Raw genomic sequence first — 25,151 nt, forward strand, 5'->3', positions numbered from 1 at the left:
ATTCTGATACACATAAAGGTTTGAATATTGTATATTATAAAAAGCTTATTCAATGAATGGTGCTAAGACAATTGGTTAACCATAATAGAACAACATACATACATATACACACACACACACACACGTATACAAAATTAATTTTATATATCATATATACATATAATGCCTGGAAAAATTTTATTCTAAATACCACCTTTAATCTCTCTGAGACACTGCTGTCTATACCCAAGGGAATCAGTTATCTTTATCCTTCATTTTGAACTAATTAATGTACATTTAAAAAATTTCTTCAGTTTAATTTTGTGGTCAAACCCTCTCAAACAAGTGAGTATCTATCTTCAGCTTTCTTGTAATATTTAGATACTGTGGTTATTAATTTCACTAATAGTAGGATTAGTAGGTTGAGTAAAAGCTGCAGTACTAAAACACAAAATTTCTATGTGTTAGAGCCCAGTTTAGTGGTTCTTAATTTTTTTTTTTTTTAAGATTTTATTTATTTATTTGAGAGAGAGAGCATGAGCTCAAGCAGGGGAAGCAGCAGGGAGCCTGACAGCAGGGCTGGATCCCAGGACCCTGAGATCATGACCTGAGCCGAAGGCAGACGCTTAACCAGCTGAGCCACCCAGGCGCCCCAGTTCTTAATTTTTTTAAGGTCATTGACTCCTCAGAATCTGTTCATAGAAATGGACATTTTCACCACAAAAATACACACATATTTAATGTTTTGCATAAAATTTCAGGATATCTTGATTTAATTGTAACAGGATAAAGATTTAGTTCAAAGTTGATGTTTTGTAGGATGTTACATATTTTTGGTTTGCTTATGTTTATTATTTTAATTAACTTATTCCTTCTTCCCTCTCATCCTTACTCCAAGGTGGATACATTGCAAACAGCCTAGCAATCATGACAGATGCGCTTCATATGTTAACTGACCTAAGCGCTATCATACTGACCCTGCTTGCTTTGTGGCTATCTTCAAAATCACCAACCAAAAGATTCACCTTTGGATTCCATCGCTTAGGTAGGTAATTGGTAATTTCTTTTGGTTTATAAAATTTCATAGTAAAACCACAATGAGTTATAACTAACCTCTGAGTAACTGAAATCTTTCTGTTGATAACCTATTTGAATAAAGCAAATGAAAATAGATGAACAAGTTTATTCAGATACATATAGTCCAGGATACATTCAGCCTAGTCAGCGATAAACAGTTTACACATATAAAATTATATGGTAATCATTAATCTTTAAATGTTGTTCCCTATTTCCTGAAGATGTTATCAGAAAAAAATTTACCGTCAGTTTATTCAACCAGGCAAAACCACATGAGTTTAGGCTAGGCATGAGTTTAGGCATGAGTTTAGCTTCTTTCTCACACTTCAGGTATTCCAGCCAAAGCTGCTTAGCCCAGATCTTAAGCAATACTATAATATGTTTCACATATACTGTGTGGTTGACCTTCGTTGCTGCCATTGTATCATCATAATTCTGTAAATGCTGATAAAGATTCTTTGCTTGACCAAATTTTAGTCAGTCTCCTGAGCCTTCTCCCAAGCCCATCTGTGTACTTCCTTATAAAATTCTGTTATAGCAAGAACCCTGCTAAGCCAGTTTAACAGAACCCCACCACTCTCAGTATCTGATGGGTTATCCCCTAGGTGATGTCTCATCGCACTGGCCTGTCTCTAGCAAAAATTCTCTTAAGTCAGTTTTGCCAGAATCTCCCTCACCCCTGATGTTTCCTCTTAGTAATTTTCCATTCACTGACTCCCACACTGCTCCTTGGCTCTAAATTCCCACTTGCCCATACAGTATTCACAGCTGAACCCAATCTCTCCCCGCCCCTCCGCCCCTCCGCCCAACGCAGTTCTATTGCAGTGGTCCTCTACCTTTCTTGGTAGCTTCCCCCCTTGAATAAAGTCTTCTTTACCATGTGTGGACAAGTGTCATTAAGTTTTTTTCTTTAACAGTATACACATATTTTTATTTTCCTATTTTGAACAAATATTTGAGAGGTTAAAATCATACATGGTTATCCATACAACTCTCTCTGTGTTACTGTGTTTTTAGATTTTTTTACTTATTTTAAAAATATGTATAAAACAATTATTTGAACTAGTATGTGAAATGCCATATGTCCAGATGTCATTTGCTTAGAATCCAGAAGCTGACATTTAGGTAGCTTTGGCACAACCTGTCTTAAAGAACCAGAATTAACAACTTGCAGTTCAATTTTGTAGAGACACTGACCTTGGCTAATATATCAGTCAGTTCTTCCCCTTCTTGGTTACTTTTTAGCTTCATCTTAACTCAGCATCTAGGTCTTCTAAAATTTAGTCACTGGGCCTTCTATGTAAAACTAAATTGTACCTGAAAGGCTATATCCCAAGTCGCTATCCAGATCATCGGGTTGGGAAATTCTCCGGCACCCCCACCCCTCAGCCCTGTCCACTGCTTGCTGTACCAGACAGCTAATGCCCTGAGGTGTGTCTGTGATTTGTTACCCACTGCACAGTGCACCCACTGGTTATCAACATATTATACAGTCATTTGTTACCTGATTGCCTTGGGCTTTTTAAACAACTTCAAGATTATTTTCAAACTTTAATTTCTTGTGATTTAAGAACACCCTCAATTTAAGATCTAACATTCAAACACAGCATTATGGAATGGGGTTTTTTTACCTTCTACCACTGTTTGAAAGAGTGCATTTCATTTTATCTTGCGGCTCTTAACCTTTTAGATTATAGACCCCTTGGAACGCTAATGAAAATAGTGGAATTCTCCTCTCAGAAACATGTAATAACAGAACATAGAAAGTCCTGGGGCGCCTGGGTGGCTCAGTTGGTTAAGCGACTGCCTTCGGCTCAGGTCATGATACCAGGGTCCTGGGATCGAGCCCCGCATCGGGCTCCCTGCTCGGCGGGAAGCCTGCTTCTCCCTCTCCCACTCCCCCTGTTTGTGTTCCCTCTCTCGCTGCCTCTCTCTGTCAAATAAATAAATAAAATCTTTAAAAAAATAAAAAATAAAAAATAAAAAAAATAAAAAATAAAAAAAAATAAAAAAAAAAGAACATAGAAAGTCCTACATATAATGAGAACCCATAATCATGGAAATTCTATTAGATATCAAAGAAATACTTTATCTAGTCACTTCATTTCTTCATAGACAGCAAGCACTGTGAAAAGGTGAGAGAAAATAGAACTGAATGTTCCTATTTATCTCTGCAAGTTTCTGTAGAAAGTCAAATATTCCTTTTTCCTTAAAAGTATAAAGTTCACAATTATGGACTAGATACAGCATTTGACTCCTCTCCCCTGAGAGTTCATTCAAATAAAAACAGCAGAGAGAAGCAAGTGATTGGGTCACCAATACTTTACCACCTTACCTTATGTGTTTCTCATACATGTTCATATCCCATTCCCTGCCGCCCTGTCTTATGCAAAAGGCAGCATACTGTATACCCAGTTCTAGACCTGGAAGTGTGTGTCTGTGGACGATAGATAGTAGTAGTACCATTCCTTACATTTATTTCCTTTTTGTTTGCTTCTAACAGTTTATACATGCCTAATAGCATTTGTCACATTTTTATTAGCTATTTTTATGAAATTGTATCTTGTTCTAGACCATGAATGAAGTAGGGATGGAAACAGATAATATTAAACTCTGTGTGTCTGGCAGTAATAAGTGCAGTACACAAGATTATTAGCTGAACTGTTGCTTATTCAGGCTGAGTAAATAAGGACATGAAAACTGTGAAACAGATCATTTAGTATAGCTCATGAACCTCCAATCACTTGTGTTTGGGGTAAATTAAACCAGTTTCCAAACTAGGAATAGGGATATTTTTGAAATTTGGGGACTAAAATATTTGGGACTTGAAAATATTTATCTGTAATTCTGAAACTGTGATTATATTCACAAACTACACTATAAAAAGTTATTTGATTCATAACATAACGGGGTGGTACAGCCTGACTTCTCGGTCCCTTTGACTAAGTAAGAAATTAGTCAGAAGAGAGTTTCCCCCTGATGTCAGGCAGGAGCAGTCCTATTTGTTTTGGTACTTTCCGCTTTTAGAGTTTTGTGAATAAGTTGTCTTTGGTTCAGATCAGAGATCTGCAATTTTACCAGCTATATGACCTTTTAGAGATGATTTAATCTAAGTACAAGGGTTTGTTTTTGGGTTTTTTTTGTAAAATATGAATGATAACACTTGCATTGCAGAATTGTAAAGAATACATAAGGCGGTAAGGTCTAAGTACCTGACCTGGTAGATCTGGCCCAGAGTGAATTCCCAATAAAAGCTAGTTCCAATCTTCTTTTCCTTCCCTCTTCCACCTGCCAGTATATCATCCTGCCCACACTTCTCATATCTCTCAAATGCTCCACACCCCCAAATTACCTGTCTTCCCTCCCTGCTAATCAGAATTCTCTGAGCATAACTGTTTTAGCTAGGTAGTAGGAGAAAAAAAGTAAGGTGATTCACCCTGATGATTAAGCAGCAGTTTTTAGAGCTGCACTTTTTAACTCAGGTCTTTGGTAATATATATTTTTTTAAGATTTATTTATTCATTCCAGAGAAAGAAGGGGGGAGGGGCAGAAGGAGAGGGAATCTCAAGCAGATTCCCCACTGAGTGTGGAGCCCCACATGGGGCTCGATCTCTGCACCTGAGCCAAAATCCAGAGCCTGACACTTAAGCGACTGAGCCACCCAGGTACCCCTTTGGTAACATTTTTGGCAATGTAACTAAATTTATTTTAGCAAAAATCATTTAGTGAGGGTGAGAGAAAGGTGTTTTTAGATTTGAGGGGAGGACCAAATAGCTGTCCCAGGAATCTGTGCCATTCTGGTGGTACATTTCTTTCCTTCATGTGAACTCACAGATTGTGTAAAGTCATTCAGGTTTTTCTTTTCTTTACTACTTTACAGTGAGCTACAGTGGCAGTTCTTTTGTGGGAAAAGGGGGAGCAGGCTAGGAACCATATATGAGATATTTTTAAATGCTTGGATTCATTTGACTCTGGGTATGTCCTTTTATCCTGGAAGTTAATAAAACTTAGAACTCAATGAAACACACTGTAGCAGAAATCCCACAGATCTTTAGGAAGAACAGCATTATCTCCCAAAGGGGAATTGCTATTCTCAAGAGAACAGTGCTATCCCCTTGCTTTCTACTTTTATCCTTCTCTGTGGATTATGAGCTTAATTGACTTTTATTTATAAGGCTTTTCTTCGAGTTCTTGGGCTGAAGAAGCTGCAAGGATAAGATTAAGATGGAGATTCTATCTTGTATCTTACCATGTAAAAGGACTTAGTAAGAGTTGTTTGTATTTGAAATAAAAAAGCGGGATTTACATTTTGGCAATGCAAATCATCGGCCTAGGTTAATGGCAAAGCGACAGTGCAGGAGGCTTGTAGCAGAGTGTAGTTCCACTCGGCAAAGACCTTGGCAAATGTGGCTAGATGATGGTTCTACTACGGTAGATTTGTGATTTGTTACCCACTGCGCAGTGCTAATTCTCTGTCGTTTGCTGTTTCATTCCCTGATGCTAAAGGAGCAGAAAGTATTCAGCTAAAAAATCTCTTTCCCTATACATGCAGCCAAAAAAAGAAAATCTCTTCTCCCTGGTTAGTGATTCATTTTAACAACGTCCTCCCACCCCTGACGAGGGCTATGCCGATTAATGATTCATATCTTAGGGAGAATTCATATCACCTGAACATGTGGAAGAGATTAGGTACCTCCTAGAAATTGGAGTTTTTGCTGAGGCAGAAGGAAGACATGAGTGAGATGGTCCATGTTGGGCCAAAAGTCAGTTTGAGAGTGCTGGGCACCTTGGGTATGGGGTAGAGGGAGTGGTGAGAAGGCAGGAAACAGATTAGAATAGGAACTGAAAGGATCCAAAGACTGCTTTGCAGTTTAGCGTGGTATTCCAGTGGCAACAGTAGGCCACTGAAAAATGCTATGTGATGTCTTTAGCCTGAGTGCAGTAGGGTTGTCTGTGGTTTGAGTTGAAATACAAATACAAATTTGGAAATCCTAGGCAAATCCAGCACAGCTCACTGATTTTCCTTCTCTTTCCTTCCTATCTTTTACTGAAGAAGGTAAAAAAGAGAAATAACATAAAAGGAAGTACAGGAGAGAATACTGTCTCCACTCTCCTTCCCTGTTCATTTTTTTAAACCTCTGAAACCTGTCTTTAGATGTTTGCTATAGTTTTTTGGGGCAATAGACTAGCGTTATGGAATTTAAAGGAAATATACTCATTATTGGCAACATAGCATTAGCAAAGTTAACAGTTATGATAGGCCAGTACATTTAGGCAGCACTCATGAAGTAAAAAATATGCTTGGGTTGAGTGTGGTTTACATAATTGAAGCAAATTGTTATTCATTCACTGAATAGGTGCTCAATAGTTAACCTGTTGATTGAATGAGTAATAGTATAGGTTGGAGAGATAGGCAGTAAATATGTACACAAATACAACATAATTATAAGTTATATTAAATGCTAGGAAGCAAAAGAATAAGGTACTATAATGAAGAGTAACAGGAGGACAGAGAAGGACTCAGTGTTTTTCATATAAATCTTGAAAACTTCTAGTTTTGGAAATTTATAGATGTGTTAAAATATGCAATAAACATTTTTCACATTTTATAGTACTATCAAAACTTGACAGTCATCTGTATTTTCTCCCATTTGATATTTTTTCTTACCATTTATTAGCCATTCAAACCAAAACTGCTTATACTCTGTATGTGAAATTCAGGGTATATTTTGGCCTTAATAGATCATTGACCATAAACATTTGTTTATATTTCAACTGAATGAAAAGACCTAAGTGATGTTATAATAAAAAACACATATTCACTCATCTTATTCCCTCATCCAGTGTGACAGTTCAGTCAGATGAATGATTTAATTATTTGTGTGTAAAGTAGCAAAATATGTTGGAACTACTATGATAATAGATTTTCTAGAATTTCCATAAAAATCTCTTTCAAGAGTTTTTCATTTATGATAAATTTCCATTTATAGTCAAGTTTACCTAAAGTTCCTGGGGTAGTAACTTTCATGGAAATCTGGGGTTTCAATTGTGAAAGTTCTGGGTCTCCTTTCAAAAATGAAAAATCCATATGTCATGTACGCCTTTGTGTTGAAAAACTTTATTGACCGGAGACTAACCCAGAGCAAGAATGAGAAGACTGGAGAAGTCATAATTTGGTTGTTGATGGAAACCTTCCCTCTCTCTTAAATGTTGGGAGGAAAAAATCTTGCCTATGTTTATCTACATTCCATCATGTTAAAATATACTATGAAAGAGGCGCCTGGGTGCTCAGTTGGTTAAGTGTCCGACTCTTGATTTCAGCTCAGGTCACAATCTCAGGGCTGTGAGATCGAGCTCCGCATCAGGCTCTGCACTGGGTGTGGGTCCTCTCTCCCTCTGTCCCTCCCCGAACCCCCCCATCCCTCCCTCTCTTAAAAAAAAAAAAAAAAAAACTATGAAAAAAATTGCAAATGCTAATTCGTCCTATTCATGACATTTCACCAGTTGAATTTATTCACAGTGAAAGAGCTTTTATCAAAATAAATGATCGTATTACTACTACTAGGATTTTTAGCTATATAGTATTATCTGTGTTTTATACTTCTCAGTTATAAATCTCAGCCCTAAAAATCTTAAATTTTTTTCTTTTTGCATTTATCAGTATTCTGTCTACAAGACATTTTGACAGGTGATTAGAATAAAAAATAAAAGTTGAATGTCTTTGCTTTTCACCAAGGGAATGAGACATGACACATTCTTCATTAATTGCTGGAAAAGGGATATCTTTGATAGCAGCATCCTAATATGTCGTTTAGCAGTTTCTAGGAATCAGCTGAATTCCATTACTCTTAACTGTGGGCAGACGCTGGGATCCCTTTTATGCCACTCACATGGGTGAAAACTGGTGTGGAAAAGTGAGTGTTCATCTGTAGGCTGCAGGAGCCTAGTGGGCCTTCTAAGTGTGGGAATCCTCCCTGCCAAGGATCTCTGTTCATGCTTTAGTTCGACTTTCATTTAACTTTATTTTGAAGTAAAATAAATTTTATTTCATTGGTTGTGCCTTGTATAAAAGGTGATTTTAAGTGTTTAGGAAAATTATCACTGGGATATGGAGTTGGCAGCTTTAGTGTGTGGTCTGCGCATGCACACACACACTCTTGCAGGACTCCCAATATGTCTGAAATATTGCATGGGATTATACTAAAATATTATTTATCTGAAATGCAAATTTAACTAGACATCCAGTATTTTATCTGGCGTACCTACTAGTGTAACTTACCACTTATCATCCAAACCAGGACACTTTTGAGAGTGAAGTGGGGCATTTTTAATAATTATGCCAGGACAGCAGACATAAATTGGGACTATCCCAGGAAAACTGTATTGTCAACCTAATTATAGGGGGTTTTGAAAGAATTTTTAATTATTGGTTTTAGATTCTCATAAGCAATCACAACTTTGTCATTAACTTGTATAGTTATGAATTTTTATAAGAGTATTGCTTTATAATTTTATATTAACAATTTGATTAAGTCATCTTAAAAACTATATGGCCTAATTGGTAGCTTCAACCTTGACTACATGATAAAGTTCTCTTTTTCGGGTGGGGTGTGTGGGGGGGAAGAGTTTGAGAAGAATTGGTATTTTTTAAGTAAATTTTACCCCCAGCGTAGGGCTCGAACTCACAACCCCCAGATCAAGAGTTGCATACTCTACTGTCTGAGCCAGCCAGTTGCCCCAGAATTGGTATATGTTAAATACCAATTTTATTTATTTATTTTTTTAAGATTTTATTTATTTATTTGACAGAGAGAGACACAGTGAGAGAGGGAACACAAGCAGGGGGGAGTGGGAGAGGGAGAAGCAGGCTTCCCGTGGAGCAGGGAGCCTGATGTGGGACTCGATCCCAGGACCCTGGGACCATGACCTGAGCCAAAGGCAGACGCTTAACGACTGAGCCACCCAGGCGACCTTGTTAAATACCAATTTTAAAGAGAAAGTTCTCTTACTTTGTGAGTAAAATGAAGCACTGCTAGTACATGAGATTTACAGTTTAAAAATATTTTAGTTATTTTTTTAATACGTGTGTACTTTACCATCAGCAGTTATAATTTAAGACGAGAAATTCCATGCATTTTCTGTCTTGTATTTGGCTTAATTCTTCTCTTCTAACCAATCTACTTACTGTTTTTTTGGATTTAGTAAATAACCTATTATTCACATTTAGCTTACCCTTAATTGTATAGCCTTTTATCATCTCCCCTTGCTCAACCTAACTAACCTCATTCAGCAAATCCATCCATAAATATTTGCTACATGACAACCACTCTGCTGAATGTCACAGAAAATGTGATGTGGAATGGAACTGGTCCTATCCTCAAGCTGCTGAGAGTCTGCACTTGATGTGGTAGTCTCTCCACAGCTTTGTGTATTTCAGAGTGTCTTTCTCGGTCTTCTTCAGCCACATGTGTCTTTTGAAGTGTGATGATTAGTATGTCAGAAATAGGCGTACCATGGTTTTTTTTGTTTTGTTTTCGTACCATGGTTTTGAATAGTGTCTTATGTTTTGAATACAAAAACCATGGTTTTGTATGTTGTGTTATCCCAGCATTTGTTCTGCTAATGCACAGGATTTTATTGGAGTTTAGCTACATTACTGAGATGTGTTCAGGAAACAGCTTATAACTGCTAGATAACTTTCCTCTGTTGTAATTTATGCATCAGAATAAAAATGTATCAAAGTTCAATATATTTGAACTGCCTGGAACCTTTGAGCAATGACTTGACTCAGATAACAGTTTCCCAGATTGTTTTACCTTTAACAAGATCAGTGTCTGGTTTCTCTAAAGGAAAAGTTTTCTTTAAAAGTATTTTCTTGCTTTTATTATTTTGAGTGTCAGTAGTTGTTTTATATTATAATGTTAGTTATTTAAAAATGTAAGTACTTCCCATTGCCCTATTGTGTTATCTTGAAAAGATACAAGATTATCTCTACTGTACTCACATGGTAAAAGTTCACATGATATAAAAGCATATATAGTGCAGTCGTCCCTGTCTCCCAGCCACCCACTTTCTTCATAACCAGTTTTTTTATCAGTATTTTGTATGTCCTTTCAAAGATTGCATGTACAGATATTATTTATGTATTCTCTTTTTTCTTCTCACAAATAGTAACATACCATACACAGTTTGCTTTTTTCACATTACATTGTATCTTGGAGATTACTCCTTATCAGAACATAAAAAGCTATATCCTTTTTTTAACAGCTGCATAGTATTCCGTGTTATAGGGCTCTTACTAATCACTTTTTTATTGATTTCAGTTGTTTGCTATTATATACAGTGCTTGATGAATAACTTCATAACACACCTCATTTTGCATATGTGTAGCTCAGTTAACATGAATGTGTATATCATTCCAAGAAGAAGAATTTCTGGGTCAAAGTGCATTCATGAATACTTGCATGCCTTATTATTTTTCTTTAGCCTAAAAGTAATATGTGTTTGTGGTAAAACTTAAAACATTTCAAACATTACCAAAAAGAATAAAATGAAAACTAAGTTTCCCAAGCTCCTAGTCCCACTTCCCAGATGTAACACTTTCTTGTCCTTCTTGTGATTATCAATTTGCCTGATTTTTTTTTTCTTTTTTTAACATAAATGGCTTTATGATATTCCACTATATGTATATATCATACTTTATCCATTAAGTTCCTCATTGGTGGACATTTAAGCTCTCTCCAGATATTTTTTGATACTAGTGAAGTTACAGTGAAAAACCTTGTAGGTATATCTTTGCATGTATATCATGTGTTCTATTGAATAGATTCCTAGAATCAAGGAATACATGCATTTAAAATTTTGCTTCATTTTACTAACTGCTCTCCAAAAAGATAGTTCCACTTGATACTTCCACCAGTATATCCTTGCTAACTGTGGCTATCATCAAACTTTTTAATATTTACCAATTTAGTAAGGGATAAAAAACAATTATATTCTTATTTGAATTTCTTGTATTATGATTGATTTTGATAAATTGGTTGTTTCTGTTAATTTTCTGTGTATTAGTATTTGTGTCCTTTATCCATTTTTGTTATGCATTCTTCACTTTGTTATTGATTTGTAAGTGTACTTTTCTACTGGGAAATTAGTCTGTGATCATGTATGTTACAAATAATTTTTTTCAGTTTTTCATTTTTTACCATGTATCTGGTCTGTTAAATATACACAGTTTGACCTTAAAGAGATGAGGGGAAAGTGGGGAGTGGTGAGAATGAATTGGTGGAGAATCCAGAGCAAACTACTAAACACTTTTTAAATAAGGAAAATAACATGACAGAAATGATACAGTGTTTTCATCTCTTCAGAGGAAAGATATAAATAAAATATTGTACAATATTTAATTTGTATGAAGTGTAATAGTCATGCTACAGATATATTTGTTGTTTATATTTTTCCCTCCAGAGGTTTTATCAGCTATGATTAGTGTGCTGTTGGTGTATATACTTATGGGATTCCTCCTATATGAAGCTGTCCAAAGAACTATCCATATGAAATACGAAATAAATGGAGATATAATGCTCATCACTGCAGCAGTTGGAGTTGCTGTTAATGTAATGTAAGCTCTATTTAAAAAAAAAATTTAATAGCTTTATTTTTTAGAATAGTTACAGGTTCACAGCAAAATTGAGCAGAAGGTGCAGAGATTTCCCATATACCCGCTGCCTTCATACATGCATAGCTTCCCCCATTAAGAACATCTTCCATCAGAGTGGTACGTTTGTTACAGCTGATGAACCAGCATTAACACATTACCACACAGCATCCCTAGTTTACATCTGTATGTAATTCTCTTGGTGTTGTATATTCTATGGGTTTGGACAATTTTATAATGGCATGTACATACCATTATGGTATCATATGCTCTATATTATTTTCACATTAATATCTTTAAGTTCTGTGAACTTAGAGACTATTATACCATGCATTCAGTAATGTGCAGTGGTATTTTTATGTATTTTAAAATTATATGGCATACTAATTTTTCTTATGTTAATAAAACATTGATGGAATTATAAATTTCTCATTTGCTCAGTTATACTGAAATTTGACAAATAATTTGGAATTTAAGTGGGACAAAGTTTTTTTTTAACTTTTATATTAACAAGATTTTTTTTAAGCTATAAACTTTTTCCCTGAAAGCTATGAAATTTTTAGGTTATATACTTATTTGGACCAGTAGTCAGAAAACTTTTCTGTAAAGGTCCAGATAATAACTATTTTAGGCTTTGAGAGCCTGACAGTTTCTGTCACAACTGCTCAACTCTGCGGTTAGACAACAGAAGCAGCCACATTTAGTATGTAAACGGATGAGTACAGCTGTGTCCCAATAGAACTTTATTTACAAAAACAGGCAGTGGGCCACATACGGTTTACAGACCATGGTTTGCCAATCCCTGCCCTACTGGCTTCTATTTCCACTTAAAATAAAATCAAAGTCCTTACCATGGCCTTTTTAATAAGATCCTGTGTGCCTCTCTAACTCATACCTTAGCATTCTTGCTCAATCTATTTATTTATTTATTTAAAGATTTTATTTATTTATTTATTTGTCAGAGAGAGAGCGAACACAAGCAGGGGGAACAGCAGGCAGAGGGAGAAGCAGGCTCCCTGATGAGCAAGGAGCCCTACGTGGGGCTCCATCCCAGGACCGTGGGATCATGACCTGAGCCGAAGGCAGACGCTTAACTGAGCCACCCAGGCGTCCCTTCTTGCTCACTTTAGTCTCGCCACAACAACTGTCCTGCTTTTTTGAAACACATAGAGCACATTTTCATCTAAGGGCCTTTGCCCTGGTATTCCTGCTACCTAGCACACCCTTTCACCACCACATGCTGCTTCCTGACTTGATCCAGGTCTCCGCCCAGAAGGACTCTCAGGCCTTCTCTGACAGACTACACTGCCCCAGCACTCTCCATCCCCTCGCGGTGCTTTACTTCTCTTCAAACCATTTGCATTGCCTGGCAGTATATTATGTATTTCTTTGTTTACTTCTCTGCCTCTGTACTAGAACATAAGCTCCATGGGGATAGGGATATGTCTGTCTTACTCACTGTTTTGACCCCAATACCTAGAACAGTACCTGATATATAATAGGTGCTCATATATATATTAAATGAATGAGTTCCATGTTGCCTCATTAATGTCTGATTTGTAACAAATATTTTTATCAACAATACTAGGAAGAATAATAATGTTTTCTTTTATTTTTGACAGAATGGGGTTTCTGTTGAACCAGTCTGGTCACCACTCCCATTCCCACTCCCTGCCTTCAAATTCTCCTACCACAGGTTCTGGCTGTCGGCACAGCCATGGGCAGGACAGCCTGGCAGTGAGAGCTGCGTTTGTACATGCCTTGGGGGACTTGGTACAGAGTGTTGGTGTACTAATAGCTGCATACATCATAAGATTCAAGGTAATAGGATTGCTGGTTTTTCTATTTTAAAATATATTTAATTTCAATATTAAAAATATTAAGGTAATTGTCTTTTATCAATATACTGGATATCAAAGCCAGCCTTACTCATTTTGCATTTAGGTAGGCTTCATTGAGCCATCAGTATAGCTCTTTTGCTAGCACTAAACACGATAGTGTCATTTCACAGAGGTAACTTGTCTGTAGCTGGCTTCTAGACTGCCTTCACTAGAGAACTCAATTTTAAGCCATGTCACTGAACTGCTAGGTACCAGAATGTACACTGGACTAGAAATCCAGAGATTTGGGTTCTAGTCTTGGCTCTGCCATTAATGCTTTGATTCTGAGCAAGTCCCTCCTCTTTTATATGAGAGGCTTAGACCAAATATGTGGCTTCTAAAAGTCCTTCCAGCTCTCATATTCTATGGTTCTGGGTGGAAGATTTAGGGAAGGCACAGAGGAAAACAATAGAACAAATGATTAAACTTCTGGAATTAGGTCTTACAAGGAAAGGCAAAAAAAAAAAAAATTTTTTTTTTTTTTTTTTTAACAATCTAGGAAAGACTGAAGGTGTTTCTCAATTGCAGTATCCAAAAATAAAGGTATTCTTCAGTCCTGGTATAGAAGGCTAAAGAACAGGGGCAGAGTATGGCTTGCTTTGCTTTACAGTCTGTTTTATGTTGGTCTGTATTTAATCACACAGTTTTGTTCTGTCACCTTTCAGCCAGAATACAAGATTGCTGATCCCATCTGTACATATGTATTTTCATTACTTGTGGCTTTTACAACATTTCGCATCATATGGGACACAATAGTTATAATACTAGAAGGTAAGATCTCACTATAATATCCCCATTGTGGGTTTATTACCTCCCTTAATCAGATTGACGGTGGGGGGCACTCTAGAGTAAGAGTCATGTCTTTCCTTTCTCTTTACTGATGCTCATTAGGCTATAGTTACACGACTTTATGTGTATGTAGCATATAAGAATTGATGTACTCTTCCCTCTGTTACCCATTTGATCCTTATAATAGCTAAGAAAAGTAGGTAAGGTGGACATTATCCCCATTTACCAACGAGGAAATTGAGCTTCAGAGGGGTAACATAACTTGCTTACTTAAGGTAATGCTGCTAATAAACTGTAGAGCTGGGACAAAAATACAACTCTTTTGATTCTTGATATAATTATGTTTAGTGGCTTATTAATTCCTTAATTCCCATTTAACTTGGTACTTTGTTATATTTTCAACATGCCTACTTACTGATATTATGTCTAAGTATGTAAGTTCTCAACAGCAGGTTCATCATCATTGGATGGTCCCCCCCCTTTTTTTTTTCCTTTTTTTGTGTATCCTAGCTTATTTGTTAAATGAAGTATTCAGGTTTGATATTTCTTTTAGCGAGAGTGAACATTTTAAAAATTATTAACCTCTTATACATATCTTGCTTTATGTGTGCATGGTTTATCTTAAAGTATTAAGATATTTTAAAGTGTCCATTTAAACTGAATTTGATAAAGCCATTTGGTTTCTTTGGGGAAAAAAAAAGTTCTATCAGTTATGTATAACTTTCTTCCCCAAAATAAACTTTACTTATAAATGATATATTCTGAACTAATAGGTGTACCAAGCCATTTGAATGTAGACTATATCAAAGAAGCCTTGATGAAAATAGAAGATGTATATTCCGTGGAAGATTTAAATATCTGGTCTCTTACTTCAGGAAAACCTACTGCCATCGTACACATACAGCTAAGTATGTTGCTGATAGCAAATGCTGGGGTTGATGGACTTTATCTTTAGAATTAAACATCTGTGCTTATAATTAAGTAGGAAGACTTTTCTGCTGGAAAGATTTGCTTTAAGGGAGGGGTCAGGCTTTTCAAAAGGTGTGTTGCAGATCAATAACAGCAGAGCAATAATTTTCGATCTCTAAGATGAGATCTTTCTGAGAGAGAGAGCAAGCAAGCACAACAGGGAGGGACAGAGGGAGAAGCAGGCTCCCCACTGAGCAGGGAGCCCAACACAAGACTCAATCCCAGGACCCCGGGATCATGGCCTGAGCCGAAGGCAGATGCTTAACTGACTAAGCCACCCAGGCGCCCCTAAGATGAGACATTACAAATTGATTTTTGCCTTCAGATTAAGGCATGAAGTATATTTACCATGCTTTTCCTACATAAGAAAAGCTAGACCTGTTTTTATTTCCTAAAGTCATTTCACAGATTGATGCTTTTTATTTATCAAAATAGTATGTATATGGGTTTATTAAAAAAAAAAACAGGCAAAAGACTTGTAATTGATGTCTAGTATTCTTTCTCTACCTGCGAGTGGACTGGAGGGATTGGAATAATGAGAAGCCATCCTGGCTTTGGAAACTGGCGTACTTCTCTAACAGAGTAGCCTCAAGAGGGAGAAATCAAACGAATAAGAATAGGTTCACTGTATATTGTTATTCCCCTGTGTCATTGTAACTGTGTACAATGAATAGTAATAGTATTTTCTTGACATTGCAGTTCCTGGAAGTTCATCTAAATGGGAGGAAGTACAGTCCAAAGCAAAGCATGTATTATTGAACACATTTGGCATGTATAAATGCACTGTTCAGCTTCAGAGTTACAGGCAAGAAGTGGACAGAACTTGTGCACATTGTCAGAGTTCCAGTCCTTAACTTGATACGTTTTGGGGACTACTGCCTTATTCATCCTGCAGTCACAGAGCTGAGGGCAGTAAATGCGCACATCTGCCTGAGGAAATGGACTCCCTACCAGCTGTGTCCACATCAAGCAGGGTCCCTCAGAACAGTCACTCCAGCCGGACAGCGCTAGTTTCTGTTTAATGGTAAGATGAGACTTCACCCTGATTGTCAGATGAAGGTGTTTCCAAAACACTATTCACAGAGTAAGATGTGACTCCACGGATACCTCAAAGAAGACAATCCAAGACCACACTGCATTAATTATGACAAAGTACATGTCTTAAAGGAAGCATCAAGAATTCAGTATTTGCATTTAAAAATCCTTTTTAAAGACCATTTTTTATCAAGCCAGTGCTGGAAAACTGAATTTTTTTTATTATGTAATCTTGACATCCGGCTTCTGGAATTTGACACCCAGCTCTCTTTTTACAGAAATTATTTCTCAGCAGATTTCAGAGAGTACTAGACATTATCCAGAGAGTGGAATAAGCATGTATTCCCACATTTCAGAAATGTTTTATTTCACAAATAACTTAATGTTATTATTATAGTTATACTTTATAAACCGTTTTTTCCAGATGTTACGGGGTTTTGCATCTCAGAGTTAACATTTTGGGTTATTTGTAATCTTAATCAGAACCAAATCTTTACATATTGTGATCACTGTCATTAGGATTATTTAGGAAGTATTTTCAATACTATTCTGAATGGCAGAAGTTCATCTTAAACTCAAGTTACAATACGATAATGTAAAACAAAATATAGGAGTAAGGATGGAGTGTGGAATGTCAGATTTAAGTCTTCCTGAAATCATTTTTATTGTTCATGGAATTATCTTTACTTAAGAATAGGAGGGGACTGCAAAATGTAAACAGTGGTCCTGTGTCCTTTCAAGAACTAGAGGTTTGCTTGGTACCTTGCTTCCGGCCTCCTTACCAGTTAGTCAGTTTGGGGCCTTTCAGGGTAAAACTCTGGAGGACTAAGGGTCAGTTTATAATGCCCATCTTTCACATGTGGATTAACCACATTCCTCCAGAGAGATTTTCTGTTTGATGATATGGGTTAGGGATTCTCCAGGGACTCCAGAAACCCTAAGATATAATTTTGAGGTTTTCCAATAGTACCACAGCAGAAATGCCCAAAGAGATAGGGAGAAGACGTTACTCTGGAAAAAAAGAAAGAAAGAAAGAAAAGTCGAGGGTTTTTGACCTAGTGTTTGTATTTTTCAAAGCACAGGAATAGGGATGGACATTCAGTCTGTGGTGTGGGGAGGCTAACCATGAAACTTTCCAAACCGAATGCAACCTAATTGGTAACAGTTGTGTTAAAGAGGCAGCTGTGAATATTCATGTTCCATTTTGCAACTGTTGGTTTTGAGATTATCTTTATGCACTTTAGGAGTCCATTTTCACAGGGACAGTTTCTTAACCAAGAATGGCTATGGTTCTTTGGGTTCGCAGAGACTCAAGAGTAGAGTACAGTGTACTGGACAGACAGGTTATGAATTGAAAGCCTACATAAACATGCAGATGACTTATAATATCAAAGAAGGATAGGAAACAGATTTCCTCTTTCTACCAAGTACCTCACTGTAAGTAAACTGAAGATAAAATCTGAATTTACCTGAAAGATGATTATGAGTTGATGGTATCCCCCAAAAAAGGGTTGATGAGGGTTAATGGTATTGAATAAAACCCAGTAAGTATTTACTGAATTGAATTGAAAATTAACTTTAGGGGATTCTTACTGTGGATCCATTTAAAATAATGATTTGGATTTTTCAAAAATTTGGATGGTATATCAACTGTTTAAACCAAAATTCTCATAAATATGGAAGGCAAATAAGAATAAATGAGAAGCATTTCAGTGGACATCTGGGCATTTATGGACTTTGGGGTGCCTAGCAAGAGAAAGGAAAAGAATATCCATTATATGCTAATGGATTTTCCCATATTTGTAGTTGTTTCCCATGTCCACGGAGCTTGTTTCTTGTAAACTTCCCTTTATCTTAAATAGGTATATCTTACTTTTCATATCAACCTATTTCTTGAAAAGATACTTGATAAAACAGTCTAAAATCCATTCGAGGATTGAAAAGGAGCCTTTTGTAAAATGCAGAAACACTGAAAACTTCTGTGAATCTTAATGACTGTGTTCTATTTAAAGTGAGGTACACATGAAGTTTCCTGTCTTTGTCTTTTGTAGCAAGGATTACAGATTTTGTACTTTACTGGGTCTGTGAAACTGAGAATTGATAGATTTCCCTTTTTGTAGCTTGACAAAACCCACAAAGGAGGGTGTGAATTTAGCAGATATGACCAGGGGACCAGGGAGTGGTCTGCCTCTGATAAGGAGCCTTGGGTCTGGGTCTGTCCCTCACCTGCCGAGCTGCAACCCCAAGTTACACCCCTCAGCCAGCCCTCACAGGAAGAGTTCACCATCCTGTGACAAGCGGTGGCGAATTGTGGATAAACACCTAGCGTGGTTAATTTTGCACTGGGAGAACAGATCACAGCATAAAAACTAGGCAGTTTCTTCAGTGTGGTGTATTTTAATTAACATTTGCAAATAATCAGAGTTACTTGTGTACATAAAACCTGTGTTTCACAACTCTGGCCAGAGGGCAGGGTTTTGATTTTAGGGAAAGACCTATTTTTCATTAACGGTCATGCTGCCTTAGAAATCTAATGTGAGGAATACAGTCGAATAAGGCATCTCTCAGAGGGCTTTGAAATGCAGAACCACAAGCAAATGGAACTCCCACATACACTTTCCATTAGAGCTGTGCCTTGTGTAACGTGAGCCCAGGTTTTCGCAGCTTGCAGCTCCTATCAGTATTGTTTGCCAAATCACAGGATCTCTTATTTTACTGTTTTCTTTTCAGATTTTGGTACTTTATTTGCATTTTCTAAAATTAAGTTTCCTGCTCTTGAAAGTCTCAGTGTTCTGGTTCTGTCTCTTGAACTCAAGTGTCTTCACTGACAGTGTTTGTCTTTAGTAGAATTTTCCCAGAATAGACACAGGCCAGATTAGATACATGAGCTTCCCGTTCATTTTAATGTGAGGAAAACCATCTTTCAGAAACAAAGCACCACTTATAAATGTATTTCTAGGTGAGGAAGAATGTTTTTTTTTTAACAGCTGCTTGTTCCTGATCCAAATTTCTCTGCACACGGAACTTTACAGAATAAGTATGATAGCAATAGACTACACTGTACAACCATGAGTGAAGATCGTTTCTAGTAAGACGCTGGGTTTTGTTTCTCAAACAACTACTCATTACTTTAGAAAAGATAGTCATTCACTTCTGAAACAAGCACAATTAGCTAAATTTCTTTTCTTTTTTTTTCTTTTTTATTATTTTTAGTAGGCTCCATGCTAAGCTTAAACCCACGACCCTGAGATCAAGACCTGAAGTGAGATCAAGAGTCGGTTGCTTAACCGACTGAGCCCCCCAGGCCCCCCTACATTTTCCTTTTATGAATTTATATAAATTGGTTCACCATAATGAATAGTGTGTTCTTACAGAATTTGAACCCCTTTGGAATAAGGTTTTAGGCAATTTTGCTGTTGACTCTAGCTTACATATAGTAAATTTAAAGTTATAGAATGTGTTAATAGATACAAGATTAGTTCATTTGGCTCAGTTTGTCTTGGAACCAAGCTTAGCTCATGAGCCAGCTGGGTATTAGTCACAAATGAGTAGTGACACCTTGCTATGTATGCTGTGTTGAGGGGGGACAAGTCAGACTTCCAAAGGATTTAAGTTTTATTTCTACCTACAGATCTGTCATGTGCATCTTGCCAGACAGGGCATCCGACTTGCAGCTCACCAATCAGGGATATTTTTTGTGATGTTGGTAGGAACCTGCAAATTAGAAGAAATTGTCGTGGGGGAGTTCCTCAGTATGGAATTGTGTATGTGCATGCAGGCCATCCTGTCATTGATTTCTCGCTTACAAAGGGTTCACGCTGTTCTTCTAATCATATTGTGAGGACCAACGAACATTTTCTGATTTTTGGTAAGACTGAAAAACATTTATGGAGACTTTCCCAATTAAATCTATGACAGTGTCAAAATAATGTAATTAAGTATATCCTGAAGTAACTGCAACACAAAAATGAAATGGCCAGTAGTATGTCAGCTTTGCACCTGGAAGATACTGTGTATTTGGAAAGCTTTTGCTTCTCTAAAAAAAATGTTATTAAGTAAGCCATATCCCGTTTAAGAAATTGTATATACTTTTCCATTTGCCCTTTCAGAAACCAGGTATTTTGCATATGATTGATCTTAGGAAGATTTTGAAGCTGGGGTTTGCCCATGTAATTTAAGATCAAAGTATAGTATATGTATATGTACCGTATTTGCAATTTTCAAATTGTAATTTCCTATACATTTATTAAAGTATTGTTTTGCTGTGTGGTTTATTAAAAAATGAAAATATACAACCCCCCCTTAAATCTCTGGGGTTTTTTTTTATTGATTAAATAATAGCAGTAGGCCTTAAAACATGATAATCTTTTTTTTTTATTTGCGAGAGAGAGAATGAGAGAGAGCATGAGAGGGAGGAGGGTCAGAGGGAGAAGCAGACTCTCTGCTGAGCAGGGAGCCTGATGCGGGACTCGATCCCGGGACTCCAGGATCATGACCTGAGCCGAAGGCAGTCGCTTAACCAACTGAGCCACCCAGGCGCCCAAAACATGATAATCTTAAAAAGCATGAGAAAGTGGATTATAACCTAATTAGTTTTATCAACTCAGATGGTAATGCCCTCTTAGATGTTTAAGAAATAAACCTGAAAAAAAAGATATTAAAAGAATCTGTAACTTTTTCTGTCTGTCACTTTTAATATCCCTGCAGCCGCAGCAACAGTGGCAGAAAGGGAAGAGCGAGGCTCCCGCTCAAGTAAGATTGGTGAGGGCCCTCGTGAAGTCTGGGCGTGATGACCTGCTGACCCTCCGGGCATGTAGACGAGGGGTTGGTCAGCACACACTGCTTCACCGGCCAAGTCTGGCCTACAGCCTGATTTGTGTGGCCCAAGGAGCTCAAAATGGTGTTTATGTTTTTTTAATGGTTAAAAAAAATCAGAAGAATAAGAATATGCTATGAAAATTAAGTTGAACTTTACATTTCAGTGTACAGTGTTCGTCAAGCACAGCCATACTCCTTTGACCGTGGATCGTCTGGCTGCTTTCATGCCGCAGTCGCAGGGAGTAGAGGAGTTGGGACACATACAAAGAGATTTGCTCTCCAACCATTTATAGGAAGAGTTTGCCTGCCCCTGGTGTACACTGTTGTACCCTTTCAGGCTATAACAGCATATATGGGTGCAGCAAACTTGTCCAGATCCTGTTGGAAGTTTGAGACGGGCCAATCTGAAGGTCACCTGAGCCACCAAAGGTTCTCTCCCTCCCTTTGTCTTTTTTATTTTCTATATCCTCCTTGGAGTTTGGGGCAGAAAGAGGAAGAGAGTGGCAAGATTTCAAATGTGCCATATGACCTAATGTACACTAGCAAAGCAGTTTTCTACCCCGAACACCAGGATCATTTAACAACACTTTTCAAGGGGCGCCTGGGTGGCTCAGTCGGTTAAGAGTCCAACTCTTGGTATCAGCTCAGGTCATGAGCTCAGGGTTGTGAGATCGAGCCCTGCATCGGGCTCCATGCTCAGCAGGAAGTCTGCTTGGGATTCTCTCCCTTTCCATCTGCCCCCACCCTGCATATGTGCACGCTCTCTCACTCTCTAAAAAAATGAATCAAAATACTTTTCAATATAAAGGTTTATTTACTTGATTTTTAAATTTTCACTTAAGTTGTGACAAAAAGGAAATTAAAATGTATAAATGTCAAGTATCTCAGGTAGTTTGTGCCAACTGGGAGCTCACAAGTGAAAAATAATCTTTTATCTGTTAAATAAGATGAAAATTGGGGGGTTCCTGGGCGGCTCAGTCGGTGAAGTGTCTGCCTTGGGCTCAGGTCATGATCTCAGGGCCCTGTGATCGAGCCCCCTGTTGGGCTCCCTGCTCAGCAGGGGGTCTGCTTTTCCCTCTCCTCCCCGCTTGTGCTTGCTCTCGCTATCTCTGTCGCTCTTTCTCAAATAAAATCTTTAGAAAAAGAAAAGATGAAAATTGGTTATTGGGCTTTTAAAATATGTTCTTTAAAATTTTCCAGTCACTTAGGGAAAGATACATCTATTTTTGAAAATAATGATACATAGTTTTAGATAAGTTATACTAGTGAGATGTTACATATTATTTGATTACTTACCTAGCTAGATCTATCTAAAATGTTGTGTCATTTTTTTGGTCCACATCAGATGCTAAAATAAATTCTAAGTTGGGGTAATAGCCTTACAAACTCTTATTTATGTCAAACTTTCGTTTTTATTTATTAGAATAATGTTTGGTTATAATTCTTTTTTGTTTTGTTTTGTTTTGTTTTGGTGGGCAGCAAAGGAAGGTTTATTGAGTGATAGCAAAGTGATAGTACAAAGCTCCCAAGGAGGGAGGGGACCCGAGAGGGTTGCCCGGTTATAATTCAATTCCAACTATGATCTATTATAATTGCTGTAAGCTATGAAATAGCCTAAGCATAAGCAGGAAGTATGAAGCTTTATGACTAAATATCATCTCTACATAAATCATCTGTTTAAGATTAATTAGGAGGTTTAAAAATCCAGCCTCAGTGAGATATTACCAAAGATCTCATCATTTTCAAGCAGCATTCTGGGTTAAGGCTCTCCTGTGACTTTTACAGAACATGAACTATAAAGTCTGGCCTATGGGTATTACCCAATAAATATAAAGATGATACTTCGTAAGTTACCAAATAGCTTCCATGTCTCCTTTCCTGAACTTTTCAAAAATTCATTCTGGTTTGACTTTCAGATTCCTATTGTCAATGTTTTACTTGCCAGTTTCTGCATGTTGGTTTGTGGGGTTTGTTTGTTTGTTTTTTAACACTTCTGTTCTCTTTAACAGTTAAAAAATGCCATGGAAAAAGTGTGTGGGGGTTGGTTTTTCTACAAAATATATCGAGCTATTTCTTGGTAAGAAAGTAGGATTTTTTTTTTAGAAGATTTTATATATTTATTTATTTATTTGACACAGAGAGAAAGAGAGAGAGAGCACAGGGGGAGCTGCAGGCAGAAGCAGAGGGAGAAGCAGACTCCCCACTGAGCAGGGAGCCCGATGTGGGGCTCAGTCCCAGGACCCTGGGGTCATGACCTGAGCCAAAGGCAGATGCTTAACCAACTGAGCCACCCAGGCGCCCTGGATTTTTTCTCTAATGGAAATTTTCAGAGACCCCATGAATGCAAGGCCAACCCTACAGCAAGACAGACCACCTCTGTTCCCTTGACTTTCCTAGGATTGCAGATCTGACCCCACCCTCTGTTATCTTTCCTCTACTTCCTTCCCAGAGGAATCCTGCTGACAGCATGAATTATTACAGGGGTATTTCCCTTAGACAATGATTCTAGTCAGGGCTTGAAGAAGTGAGGTGAAGATTAGAGTTTCCTGGACTTCCATTCATTAAATCGTAGTCACCTGGGAAGGCTACGGACAAATCCTAGTTCCAACAGGCTCTTAATCACTTTACAGTTTGGAGTTTTCAGCATTATCTGAACACAAGCCCATTCCATCCTCTCTTTGCTTTTTTGTGTAAGAATGTTTTCCAAAGTCCAGCATTTTTTTAAAGCTCTAAGACAAAGTATTATATAATTCACAGTGTTTTAGCCATTGATTCTGTATATAAATATATATATAAATATATATATAAGTATATATATATATATCTGGTTTGAGAAGCATTCCCTAAGATACCATGATATTGAAATTGGGACATCTTAAAAAGTTGGTTCAATTGGTTAGAATTTTTTTTATAAGGTATATTGAGACTACTTCCAGATGCCATTCATTTTATAATCATTCAACCAAGAATTGATCTTTGAAGTCTTCACCTCCCTCCTACTGAACATGTTATAGACTAGAACACGAAATTCCTATGGATTTTTCAAATTAAACAGGAAATGAAACAATACTATGTTTTTGGAGAGCATCTTGGGTGATACCCTCACTCCTACAAATAGAAGATCAAACTCCCATTAGGGATGGCTTGAGAAACTGGCCAGTAGGATAAAATCCATCCTCTTGGTAAGGACCTACAAAATCCTTGTGATCTGGTGACAGCTCACTTCTCCACCGATAGTTCCATCCTTTCTACAACCACTACCCTACCCTCCATGCGTCAGCCTTACTCAACTACAGTCAACTTTTGGTTAATGGGGGAAATATTTGCTAACATTTTTTTGAGGCTTTACAGCATTTCGGACACTGTACTGTGCACTTGATTAGGTAATTCTCATGATGGAATTTTGATGAATATTATAATCATTTTACAAATGAAGAAACTGAGACCAGAGGAGTTAAGTACCTTGATGAAAGTCACGTAGGTAGAGTCATAATGCAGGAATAGAAGGTCACAGACAACTCTTAAATATAGTTATAACTAGTAAACAAGTGATACAAAAGGGATCCAGTGTAGACTAATGTAGTCAAAATCACAACCAAGTTTTAGATAATAGATGTATAAAAATAATGGAAGTATAATAGTTCAGGAACACTCAACTTTCTATAATTTATATGCATGCTTGGCAAAAAAAGCCAGAAGTTTACTCTATTTCTTAATTGAGTTCTTGTTTTTTGAGGCACCAGAATGGTACTAAATCAGGTCTCAGCACGTTGTTCTCACTAGCCTTTCCTCTCTTCATTCCTCAGCCCTCACAGCCGTGACTGGGAAGGGTTGCGACCCAAACCACAGGGGCTGGGCTCCTTCTGGCCTTCCCTCGATAGCCTGCCACTGCTTTGCTCCCAGGACAGTGCACTTCTTTTTTTTTTTTTTTTTTTTTTAAAGATTTTATT

The 25,151-nt window shown here is 37.3% G+C and overlaps 2 protein-coding genes across 4 annotated transcripts in view; one reads left to right on the forward strand and one right to left on the reverse strand.

Annotated features, from left to right (window-relative positions):
• Positions 1-20,683, forward strand: part of SLC30A4 (solute carrier family 30 member 4) — a 28,044-nt gene extending 7,361 nt beyond the window's left edge. For 2 of the 3 annotated variants that reach the window (XM_078079403.1, XM_078079404.1), the window contains 6 exons: positions 878-1,024; positions 11,521-11,674; positions 13,333-13,531; positions 14,256-14,361; positions 15,153-15,287; positions 16,048-20,683. In XM_078079403.1, coding sequence (XP_077935529.1) covers positions 878-1,024; positions 11,521-11,674; positions 13,333-13,531; positions 14,256-14,361; positions 15,153-15,287; positions 16,048-16,202 — 896 coding nt within the window. In that variant the 3' untranslated portion in view covers positions 16,203-20,683. The remainder of the gene's footprint in view (positions 1-877; positions 1,025-11,520; positions 11,675-13,332; positions 13,532-14,255; positions 14,362-15,152; positions 15,288-16,047) is intronic. The other variant, XR_013450472.1, reaches the window with a different exon arrangement.
• LOC118521985 (large ribosomal subunit protein eL22-like) overlaps positions 1-25,151 on the reverse strand; it is a 112,929-nt gene that overhangs the window by 67,204 nt on the left and 20,574 nt on the right. The window lies entirely within an intron of this gene.

The sequence above is a fragment of the Halichoerus grypus genome, chromosome 8, assembly GCF_964656455.1.
Source record: "Halichoerus grypus chromosome 8, mHalGry1.hap1.1, whole genome shotgun sequence".
Classification (NCBI taxonomy): Eukaryota; Metazoa; Chordata; class Mammalia; order Carnivora; family Phocidae; genus Halichoerus; species Halichoerus grypus.